The sequence below is a fragment of the Suncus etruscus genome, chromosome 3, assembly GCF_024139225.1.
Source record: "Suncus etruscus isolate mSunEtr1 chromosome 3, mSunEtr1.pri.cur, whole genome shotgun sequence".
Taxonomy (NCBI): Eukaryota; Metazoa; Chordata; class Mammalia; order Eulipotyphla; family Soricidae; genus Suncus; species Suncus etruscus.
This window is the reverse complement of record NC_064850.1, coordinates 146,912,807-146,925,229: the sequence shown is the minus strand read 5'-3', so window position 1 is coordinate 146,925,229 and position 12,423 is coordinate 146,912,807. Positions and strand designations below refer to the sequence as shown.

The 12,423-nt window shown below is 41.0% G+C and overlaps 1 protein-coding gene across 1 annotated transcript in view; it reads right to left on the bottom strand.

The window, feature by feature from the left end:
• Nucleotides 1–232: 232 nt before the first annotated feature.
• Nucleotides 233–12,423, bottom strand: part of NDC80 (NDC80 kinetochore complex component) — a 37,095-nt gene continuing 24,904 nt past the window's right edge. The window contains exons 13-17 of the mRNA XM_049770058.1: nt 11,641–11,730; nt 9,162–9,254; nt 4,021–4,151; nt 1,241–1,343; nt 233–370 (exon numbers count right to left, since the gene is read on the bottom strand). Coding sequence (XP_049626015.1) covers nt 233–370; nt 1,241–1,343; nt 4,021–4,151; nt 9,162–9,254; nt 11,641–11,730 — 555 coding nt within the window. The remainder of the gene's footprint in view (nt 371–1,240; nt 1,344–4,020; nt 4,152–9,161; nt 9,255–11,640; nt 11,731–12,423) is intronic.

Here is a 12,423-nt window from a genome sequence, read left to right as displayed (position 1 = left end):
TTCAACTATCTGAAGTTAGAAAACAAAAACACTTTACTGATGCAATTTTATTACCTGTGGGAACATAATATATACTGGTGTTTAATACCTAAAGATAACAATAAAACAAGTAATCATAACATTAACAAGTAATCATACAGTTTACATACATTTCTATGTGAGGGTTTTTATCAATCTTACAAAGGCATTTCAAATTTACAAAGTTCTTGCAAAGATAATATGCATTTTATCTTTATTCATCTGAAGTCTTAAGTAGAGCAGCTTTCTTCTTATACTTGTCTCCTATTTCTCTTATATTTTCTAAGAGATCTTCAGACATGCATTCTTCATATTCTCTATCAGCTTTAGCAATATGCTCTTCAAGATATTTCTAGAGAAAATAATCAATTTATTAATGTAAAGTCATTAAGTTTATAAACAGCTTATAACATTTATAAATTGTAGACCTATTTTATGTCTTTTCCAGATCTTATACTCTTTCTCTATTCTCCTAGAGAGCTACATTCCTGTACATTCCTATAGCTGATTATTTAACTCTTATTATTACTACACACAAACATACATACAAATGCAGATATTTATGTATTTCTTAACAATATACTAGTGGTGGGCTGAAGAAATAGTATAGTGGGCAGGGCCTGCATGCAAAGCAGGAGCTTAGTCTGTTGAACTAATACTCTTGGTAGGCGCATCATTATGTACTGTTAATGTATTAAATGCTCATGTGAACAAAAAGAGAGTTACAAAAGGCACAACTATTTGCTACACCATTAGATATAATTCTTCAAGTAAATTTGTTCTGTGTGGGGTCAGAGATATATAGCGCCAAGAGATATATAGCTCAAGCTAGTGTGCAAGCTTTGCATGTAGGAGATCCAGGTTTAATTTCCAGCACTCAACAGTCCCCTTAACATTGCTGAAACGACTCCTGACCATTTTAGTAGTCAAAGTAGCTGCTGAGCACTACAGGGCTTGGCTTATCTGTTAATTTCTGTATAGAAAAAACAAAAATATGTCAAGAATTTTTTGTTGTTAATTTTGTTTTTCGGCTACACCCAGAGGCACTCAGGGGTTACTCCTGGCAGGCTAATATGGGATGCTGGGGATTGAACCAGGTCCGTCCTGGGTCAGCCGCTTGCAAGGCAAACACCTTACCGCTGAGCTATTGCTCCGGCCCCAAAAATATGTCAAGGTTTAGTAAAGCTTTCTTAGAATGTAGGAAAGATCTTCACACACTTACCTCCACAGACCCTACGTGTGTAGCAACCATCTCTAAAAGACGCTGTAAGTTATTTCCTACTTTTCGTCTTTCTTCAGTTGTGGTCTGGATAACTAGTTGGTATCTGTAGATAAAGACTCTTGCTTAACTTAACTTGTTCAGGAGGAACAAATCACTTATAAATCAATTCTCATTAGCTCACTCTTTTTTTATATTCACAAAACCACTTTTTGATTTGTAAATGTACCATTGCTGTACGTATAACAATAGTTCCTTTTTTTCTTTCTTTTTTCTTCTTCATCAGAGACAAAACCTTGTAACGAGGGCTGACTTTAAATAGATCACAGTGAGGGAACTGCTCTGCTGAAATGAGAGGCTCTTTGCACCGCGGGGGACCATCTATCCGGGGCTCCCGAGGTGCTGCCATCTCTTTTCGCCTGGGTGGGATTCTAACTTAGAGGCGTTCAGTCATAATCCCAAAGATGGTAGCTTCGCCCCATTGGCTCCTCAGTTAAGTAACACACTAGTGCTTTTAATAGGTCTTGTTCTTTTTTTTTTTTTTTTTGTTTTTTGGGCCACACCCGTTTGACACTCAGGGGTTACTCCTGGCTATGTGCTCAGAAATCGCCCCTGGCTTGGGGGGACCATATGGGACGCCGGGGGATCGAACCGTGGTCCTGATCCTTGGCTAGCGCTTGCAAGGCAGACACCTTACCTCCAGCGCCACCTACCCGGCCCCTAATAGGTCTTGTTCTTAATTATCAAATCAAAAATAAAAATATTTCCAAAGATGCTATGAAAGCAATAAAACAAACAAACAAACAAGCACAAAAATTTCAAAAGTATAAAAGTATACAAAAGTACAAAACTTTTGGAGCAAATAGATTACCCAAGAATCCAAGGATAAACTATCACATTACTTCAATGCACTCAGAAAAATATAGATTTGTGAATGCTTTTAATGTTATTAGGCTTTAAAATTCAATTTCATCCTGAGAGAGTTTAACGGTATGGAATTCATGCTTTGCAAGCAGAAGACCTGCACTGGCCCCTGGCCCTACAGGATTCCTTGAGCAGTGGCAGGGGCAACCAGCCAGGAGTAGTCTCTGAGAACTGCCAGGTGTAGCTCAGACATCAAAATTAAAAACAAGAAAACAAACCTTCAGAGCCAGAGTGATAACACAGTTGGTAGGGCTTTTGCCTTGTACACTGCTGACTCGGATTCAATCTTTAGCATCCTATATGACCCCCCCTGCCTGCCAGAAGCAGGCTATTTTTTGGGGGGGCACTCCTGGTGACTCTCAGGGGTGACTCCTGGCTTGAGGGACCATATGGGATGCCAAGGGAATGAACCAAGGTCCGTTCTGGGTCGGCCACATGCTAGGCAAATGCCCTACCGCTGTGCTATCGCTCCGGCCCCATATTTCTATTTTCTTTTTTGTTTTTGGGTCACAGCTGGAGGCACTCAGGGGTTACCTCTTGGCTCTACACTCAGAAATCGCCCCTGGCATGCTCGGGGACCATATGAGTTCCCAGGAATCAAACCAGTCTGTCTGGGTTTGGCTGCGGGCAAAGCAAACACCCTACCTCTATGCTATTGCTCCAGCCCTGTCAGGAGCTATTTTTGAGTGCAGAGCCACAAATAACCCCTGGCTATGTGCTCAAAAATAGCCCCTGGCTTCTTTGGGGGACCATATGGGACGCTGGGGATCGAACCAAGGTCAGCCAAGTGCAAGGCAAACACCCTACCACTGTGCTATCGCTCCGGCCCCCCTTTGAGTGCTTTTTTGGTGTGTCCCCCACGAAAGACTGTATCTCTGATTTGGGCCAGAGTGATAGCATAGCAATAGTGCATTTGCCTTGCTCACGGCAGATCCCGGACGGACCTGGGTTCAATCTCAGGCATTTTAAACTGTCTCCTGAGCTTGTCAGAAGCAATTTCTGAGCATAGAGCCAGGACTAACCCCTGAGCGCCACTGGGTGTGGCCCAAAACAAAACAAACAAGAGAAGATTATATCTTAACTATATGAGTTTAGAGGAGTACATTAAAGCTTAGTGTAATTTTACTAATATAGAAAAATTTAAATTGATTTAAAATTTTGTTGCTTTTAGAGATTAAAAGTTATTATTTTTTTTGAGACACACACCTGTTGAATTCAGAGGCTATTTTTTAAATTTAAATTTTGGGCACACCCTGTGATGCTCTGGGGTTACTCCTGGCAGGCTTGGGGGACCATCTAGGATGAGGCCAGGGATCAAATCAGGGTCCATCCTGGGATGCCTGCGTGCAAGGCAAATGCCCTACTGCTATCACTTCGTCAGAGGCTATTTCTGCCATGTTCTCAGGAGTGACTGCTAGTGATTGTCAGGTGGTCACATGCAAGGCAACACCTTATCTATCTCTTTGGCCTAAAAGTCATTTATTAATTAAATCTAAACCTTGACTTTGGGAACCAGAACCATAGCACAGCAGATAGGATATTTGCCTTGCTCATGGCCAACACAGATTCTATCCTTGGCATCCCATATGTCCCTCAAGCCAGCCAGGAGTAATTTCGTGAGTGCAGAGCCAGGAGTAACTCCTGATTGCACTGGGTGTGGCCCACAAACAAACCAACATACAAAAAACGTGGCAGGTAATAACTATAAAAACAGCAGAAAAGATTTATCAGGAAATTATCTCAAATGATACTCTATTCTGCTTAAGTTCTATTCTCCACTCCCTCTTCCTGAAATAGCAATATGATATGAATTAAAGCATCTAAACAAAGGAAACCTAAACGTAGAGGGATAAACTTACTCTCGCTGAAGGGACTCCAATTCATTCATTGCTTCACTGAGACCCTCATTAACAGCGTTCTCCAGCAACTGTTTATGTTTCTCCAAGGACTCCAGTTCATTAGCACATTTTTGGTCCTCTTCCTCATCTTCCTGTCAGGATAAAATCACTATCAAGACTTTTATACTAACCAGTTACTTACATGCTCTGGGTAAATTAAAACATTTTATAAAAAGTATTAAAAAATTAAGGTTGAATCACCTTTATTTTCAGGATACTACTTGGCAAATAAGGGACTTTAAAATGTTCTTTAAATAAAATGTTCTTGGGGCCAGAGAGCTAGCACAGTGGTAGGGTGTTTGTCTTGTAAGTGGCTGACCCAGGACCAACAGTGGTTTGAATCCTGGCATCCCATATGGCCCCCTGTACCTGCCAGGAACAATTTCTGAGCAGAGAGCCAGGAAGTAACTCCCTGAGTGCCGACAGGTGTGGCCCAAAATACCAAAAAAAAAAAAAAAAAAAAACAACCCGGGCCCGGAGAGATAGCACAGCGGTGTTTGCCTTGCAAGCAGCCGATCCAGGACCAAAGGTGGTTGGTTCGAATTCCAGTGTCCATATGGTCCCCCGTGCCTGCCAGGAGCTATTTCTGAGCAGACAGCCAGGAGTAACCCCTGAGCACTGCTGGGTGTGACCCCAAAAAAACCAAAAACCAAAAAAAAAAAACCCAAAAAAACAAACAAAAAAAAAAAACCCAAAAAACCGAGGGGAAAAAAAAAAGAATTCTTTAGGGGCCGAAGTGACGGCACAGTGGTAGAGCATTTGCCTTGCAAGTAGCCAACCCAGGACAGACCCCGGGTCAATCACCAGCATCCCAGGTTGTTGAGCACAGAGTCAGGAGTAACCCGAGTGTTCCCAGGAGTGGCCCAAAAACTAAAACCAAATAAATAAAATGTTAGAGAACTTGATACAGTACACATAAATGTTGGGGGCTGGAGAGATAGCATGGAGGAAAGGTGTTTGCCTTGCATGCAAAAGGTCGGTGGTTCGAATCCCAGCATCCCATATGGTCCCCTGAGCCTGTCAGGAGTAACCCCTGAGCACTGCCGGGTGTGACAAAAAAAAAAAAAAAAAAAAAGAATGTGACCTGAACAGAATTCATTCAGCAGTATTTTCAAGTCTATAAGAGAGGAAATTTCATAATATTTTGATTTAAGTATTTTCCATGAGAATCAAAGACATATAACTCTCATACTATCATTATTTCATATATGTACTTTTATGAGGAAAATATCCAAATTCATAATTATTTTGTTTTCTTTTTTTTTTTTTTTTTTTTTTTTTTTTTTTTTTTTTTGGTTTTTGGGCCACACCCTGTGACGCTCAGGGGTTACTCCTGGCTATGCGCTCAGAAGTTGCTCCTGGCTTCTTGGGGGACCATATGGGACGCCGGGGGATCGAACCGCGGTCCGTGCGCAGGCAAGGCAGGCACCTTAGCTCCAGCGCCACCGCCCGGCCCCTATTTTGTTTTCTTTTGGCCACATCTAGTGGCATTCAGGGATTGCTCCTGGCTCTGCACTCAGGAATTACTCCCGGCAAGTTTGGGAGACCATCAGGGATGCTGGGATTGAACCTGGATCAGTCACGTGCAAAGTAAACTCTCTACCTGCTGTGTTATCGCTCCGGCCTCTAATTTATCAAAACTCATATTTCTTTTGAGAATCATAACTCTCAGACTACTACAGATGAAGAATGATGAAGTGAAAAGTGCTTCAGAGAATAAAAGTGAGTATCATGGAAGATATTTGAGGAGACAAATGACCGCACAGAGTTGGGGTGGGGTTCAGAGGCAACAGAGCATTTCCTTTACAAATGTGAGGTCCAAAGCTTAAATCCTAGTACCATTAAAAGAATTTCCTAAATGCTTCATATTTGACATGTAGGTGATGGGTACTGTAGCATATTTTCTAAATTTTATTTTTTTGATTTTTGGTTCACACCAAAAAGGATGCTCAGGGGTTACTCTTAGGCATGTGCTCAGAAATTACTCCTGGCAGGCGAACCCAGGTTGGCAGGGTGCAAGGCAAATGTCCTAATTACTGTATCACTCTGGCCTTAAGTTTTTGTTTTGGTTTTTGGGCCATACTCAGTGATGCTCAGGGGTTATTCCTGGCTATGTGCTCAGAAATCGCTTCTGGCTTGGGGAACCACGTGGGACACCAGGGATTGAACCCAGGTCTGTCCTGGGTCAGTCACATGCAAGGCAAATGCTCTATTGCCATGCTATAGCTCCGGCCCCCTGGCCCTATTTTTCTAAGAATTTTTGGGTTCTAGAGCCATAGAGGTACCTCAGTGGGCTGAGCACATGCTGTGCATGGAGGATTGGACTGGACCCTGACATCACAAGGTTTCTCGATCATCAAACCTAGAGTAGCCTCTGAGAATCACTGAAAGTGGCCCATCTCCCAATTACAATAAATAAGTAAATTATACACATAGCAATGAACAGAATCAGTGTCAAGATTCCTAAGGTATAATAGAAGTGGTGGCAAATGACTCATCACTACACTAAGTTCTACATTAATAGTCTTTGAATTTGGTTAGAAAAGGCAATTTATAATAAGTCATATATACAAAAGGCCATTTTGGGGTTTAAGTGTTAGAAGTAGCTAATAATAAATATATTAAGGAAGAAGAGGGTGGGGTGGAAGAAAGGGAAGAAGAAATTATGTTTGAAACAAGTCTTGCAAAAATTCTGAATCTTATACACAGTATAAATTATATTTGCTTGTATATTTTTGGGCCACACCTAGCTCTGCACTCAGAAATTACTCCAAGTTGTGCACAGGGATCATATGGGATGCTGGGGATTAAACCCAGGTAGGCCGTGTGCAAGACAAATGCCCTACCCACCATACTACTCCTCTAGCTCATAGCATAAATTATTAATGGACAGTAAATTGTTACATTATTCTATTAAGTGGCTTTAATCCACAATAAAGCCATTACAAACAAAACAAGGGCTAGGGGCCGGGCGGTGGCGCTGGAGGTAAGGTGCCTGCCTTGCCTGTGCTAGCCTAGGACGGACTGTGGTTCGATCCCCTGGCGTCCCATATGGTCCCCCAAGCCAGGAGCGACTTCTGAGCGCATAGCCAGGAGTAACCCCTGAGCTTACCGGGTGTGGCCCAAAAAAACCAAAAAAAAAAAAAAAACAAAAACAAAAAAACAAGGGCTAGAGAGAGAGAGAGAGCGCGAGAGATCTCACAGGATTGGAGTATGTACTAATATTCTGAAGATCTCTCTGGCACTCACAGTCCCCTGAACACTGTCAAGAAAGCAGTTCCTCAGTAGGTGTGACCTACAACTAAAACCAAAACTATTCGACCACCAATGCTCCCATCCCCTTCTGGTGGCAGGAAGGTTACACTGGTGAAGAGGAAGTACTTTTTTTTTTTTTTTTGGTTTTTGGGCCACATCCGGCGGTGCTCAGGGGTTACTCCTGGCTGTCTGCTCAGAAATAGCTCCTGGCAGGCACGGGGGACCATATGGGACACCGGGATTTGAACCAATCACCTTTGGTCCTGAATCGGCTGCTTGCAAGGCAAACACCGCTGTGCTATCTCTCCGGGCCCGGAAGTACTTTTTTATGACTAAAAACCAACCACAAACTTGTTTGTAACCATGGTGTTTAAAAATATTATTAAAAAAAGAACACAAAAAACCAAAACCAAAGAAAGAATGAAACAAATTAACTCCCTATATTGATTTTTTTTAACTCTCTACTATATATATTTGAGATGTGTGTGATTCTATTGTCACTTAAAATGAGTGACTGAGGGCCGGAGAGATAGCATGGAGGTAGGGTGTTTGCCTTGCACGCAGAAGGACGGTGGTTCGAATCCCAGCATCCCATATGGTCCCCTGAACCTGCCACGAGCGATTTCTGAGCATAGAGCCAGGAGTAACCCGAGCGCTGCCTTGTGTGACTGATAGGGGCCAGAATAATAGCATAGCGGTAGGGGCCTTGCACATGGCTGACTTGTGATAAACCAACATTCGATCCTAGGCATCTTACATAGTCCCCCGAGCCCGCCAGGAGACGATTTCTGAATGCAGAGACAGGAGTAACCCCTGAGCACCACTGGGTGTGGCCCCCAAAAAAGCAAAACCAAACCAAAACCAAAAACAACAAAAGAATGACTGATAATTACTCTCTCTGAAAAGTGAAAGAAATATTACTATTTTATTTTATTTTATTTATTTATTTTTTCATTTTTTTGGGGACATACTTAGTGGGCTTGGGCATATATGATATGCTGGGGACTGAACTCAAGTTGGCCATATGCAAGGTAAATGCCCTACCCACTGTTATCGCTCTGGCCCTTATTTTATAGTATTTATTTATTTTGGTTTTTGGGTCACACCCGGCAGTGCTCAGGGGTTACTCCTGGCTCTAAGGTCAGAAATCGCTTCTGGCAGGCTCGGGGGATCATATGGGATGCTGGGATTCGAACCACCAACCTTCTGCATGCAAGGCAAACACCTTACCTCCATGCTATCTCTCCGGCCCCACTATTTATAATTTTTTTGTTTTGTTTTGTTTTTGGTCAAACCTGGCAGCGCTCAGGGTTACTCCTGGCTCTATGTCAGAAATCACTCCTGGCAGGCTCGGAAGACCATATAGGATGCCGGAATTCGAACCATCGTCCTTCTCCATGCAAGGCAAATGCCCTACCTCCATGCTATCTCTCCAGCCCCCACTATTTATAATTTTTAATAATCTTGTGATCTTTCATGAGAAACCACCAACATAATATAGTTACAACTGACTGATCTTTATAGAAGAAATAAAACATGCAGAATGAGACATCCAATAGGGATGACGACAAACATAGAGCTAAACTTGAATTTATTTTTTGTTTGTTTGTATTTGTGCCACACCAGTGGTGTTGAGGAAGCCATATGGGATGATGGTAGGGGATCAAACCCAGTTGGCCACGTGCAAAGCAAATACCCTCCCTACCCAATTGCTCTGGCCCTCTCATATTGAATTTTGGAAGGGAAGACTAAAACACAGACAAAGAGTTCAGTTTAATACCAGATAGGTTCCTAAATCAATCACAAAAGAACATTGGCTAGTCCATAGAAACTGGCAAAATTCTTACCTTTACTTTTTGTTGATAGAGATCATCCAGCTTCTGAACTTCTTCCTTTAGAGTTTTTACACTTCTCTTGCTTTCTGTTATCATTGTATTTAACTTGGGGAATAAAAACTTCAGTTGAGAAATCATAACTATACACCAGAAACATTTACAATCATAAAATTTCTACATTGTTAATCACAAGTAACTGAACTATTTCTTTAAAAATTAAAGTTTCTTTTTGAGCCACACCTGACAGCATTCAGGAGTTACTCCTGGTTCTGCACTCAGAAATCATTCCTGGCAGGCTCGGGCGACCATAGGAGATGCTAGGGATCAGATCCAGGTTGGCCGTGTGCAAGGCAAACATCCTACTTGCTGTGCTATTGCTCTGGCCCCTGAACCATGCTATTTTGTTATAGACCTTTTGTATGCTCACCTATAAAATCCATTACTCCTCTCAAATGAGTTAATATCAAGAAAACATGTTTTTTATCTTTTACTTAAAATTTGTTTTTGGTTTTTAAGTCACACCTACCAACAATGGTCAGGGATTACTGCTCGTTCTGCATTCACGAATTACTTCTGATGGTACTGGGGGAACCATATGAGATGCTAGGGATGGAACCTGGATTGGCTACATGCAAGGTAAACACCCTACCTGGTATACTATCGCTCTGGAAATATTTTTTCAATGTATAATGTTTAAATATAGTGGTATAGTAGGGCATCAGGTGAGGAATCTTTTTTATTTTTGGTTTTTGGGAAACACTCGGTGGTGCTCAGGGGACCATATGGGATGCCAGGAATTGAACCCAGGTCCATCCTGGGTTGGCCACGTGCAAGGAAATTTCCTACTGCTTGTGCTATCTCTCTGGCCCCTGTCTCTCATATTTTGGAGTTTACTTTTATTTAGAATTTACTTCAGTAGGGGCCAGAGAGATAGCACAGTAATAGGGTGTTTACCTTGCATGCAGCAAAACCTGGACGAACTTCGGTTCTATTCCTGGCATCCCATATGGTCCCGCGAGCCTGCCAGGAGTGATTTCTGAGCGCAAAGCCAAGAGTAATCCTTGAGCACTGTCGGATGTAACCAAAAACTAAAAACCAAAAAAAAAAAATTTACTTTTTTTTTTTTACAGTTATGTAGTTTTTTGTTTGTATGTCATTTCCTGGTATATTAAAAAGAATGACTTATATACATTTATTGGCAAATGTTTCCTAATTAGCTACAGTAATGCATTTTCCCAAAGAGTAATAAACACATTTAATCTTGCTAAAACTAGAGCTTTAAAATGTTCTATAAAGAAAGAACAAAAATTTTTTTCTAAATTTTGTTTTCTACAGATAAATGCAGATGGATACCAGTTGGTTCAATACAGAATTTTTTTTTATCTTTATTTATACAGAATATTTTCAACAAGATTAAAAGGAAAATACTTCCTGAAGGAAACTGAAAATATTAAAATGTGCAAGGAAGTCGACATCATTCTTGAATTTTATTTATTTTTTGGGGGGGGGCACATCTGGTAATACTCAGGGGTTACTTTGTGCCCTGTGCTAAGGGAGAATTCTTAGTAGGTTCAAGGGACCATTGGGGGTGTTCAGGGATTGAGCTCAAGTTGGCTGCACGGAAGGCAAGCACTAATCCACTGTATTATCTCTCCAATCCGGACATTCTTTCTTTTCTTTTTTTTTGGGTTTTTCGGGCCACACCGATTTGATGCTCAGGGGTTACTCCTGGCTAAGCGCTCAGAAATTGCCCCTGGCTTCGAGGGACCATATGGGACACTGGGGGATGAAACCTTGGTCCTTCCTTGGCTAGCGCTTGTAAGGCAGACACCTTACCTCTAGCGCCACCTCGACGGCCTCCTGACATTCTTTTTAAAAAGGATCTCTCTCTCTCTCTCTCTCTCTCTCTCTATATATATATATATATATTATTTTTTTTAAATACTATGTATATGTGTACATGTTTTTCACAAAATTTAGTGATATCATTAGCAGAAAGGATGCTTTGCCTTGTACATGGCTGACCTGGGTTTAATCCCAGGCATCCTATAAAGTTTCCTGAGTGTGCCAGGAGTAAATCCTAACTGCAGAGCCAAGAATAACTCCTGAGCACAGCCAGGGATGGCTAAAAAACCCACCCAGACCCCCAAACCAAAAACAAACAAAATAATCACCAATAAATCTGCAATCAAAAGAACCATTATCAATATCTGGTTTACTATCTTTTATATTTCTTTCATTCATCCAACCATTCATCACTTTAATTGGATAATTTTTAAAAACTATTAAGAAAACAGAAGCTATTAGAGTGAAAATATACTTCTGGTCTCTAATCTCAATCTTTGGCACCTTCCTGCCTCACTAAAGGCTATGCAATATTCTTTGCATATATCATTAAAATTAAATTAGTCATTAAAAACCACAAATCACATTAAATTATAATTACTTAGAATATAATTTATTTACTTGTAGTAACTGTCTTATTACTTACTTGCTCTAAAGTATCCTCTAACCCCATTTTTTTATTTTGAGCTTTATTAATTTCTTCTTCAGTTTGATTCAAAAGTTCCTTGAGTGGTACCTTAAAATACATAAGAATATGGATTACATATGACATAATTACAAAATTTCTTTCTTGAGACATCTCAGTATTTGCGATAGGAGATAAAAAAGCAAAGACAAGATTTTTTTGTTGTTGCTATACTTAGTCATGCTTAGCAGTTACTCCTGCTCAGGAATGACTCCTGACGGTGCTTGGGAGACTATCTGGGATGTTGAGGATCAAACATGGGTTGCCTGCATGCAAGAAGAAGTGCCCTACATACTATCTCTCAAACCCAGGTCCGTCCTGTGTCACCTGCATGCTAGACAAAAACACCCTACTGCTGTGCTATCTCTCCGGCCCTTAAGTGTGTTTTATATTAAAAATAAAGAAGGTGGGGCCGGAGAGATAGCATGGAGGTAAGGCGTTTGCCTCTCATGCAGAAGGTCATCGGTTCGAATCCCGGCGTCCCATATGGTCCCCCGTGCTTGCTAGGAGCAACTTCTGAGCATGGAGCCAGGAGTAACCCCTGAGCAACTGCCGGGTGAGACCCAAAAACCAAAAAAAAAAAAAAAAAAAAAAAAATAAAGAAGGTGGGAGAAAAGAAACAAAACTACATAAAAACTATTTTAATATAATTTTTATAAATATGAAGTGATTAGATTTTTAGTTTGAATACTTGCAAAATTCTAGATTTGCCCTTTTACAAACTATTATCTGAACATTTCCTAA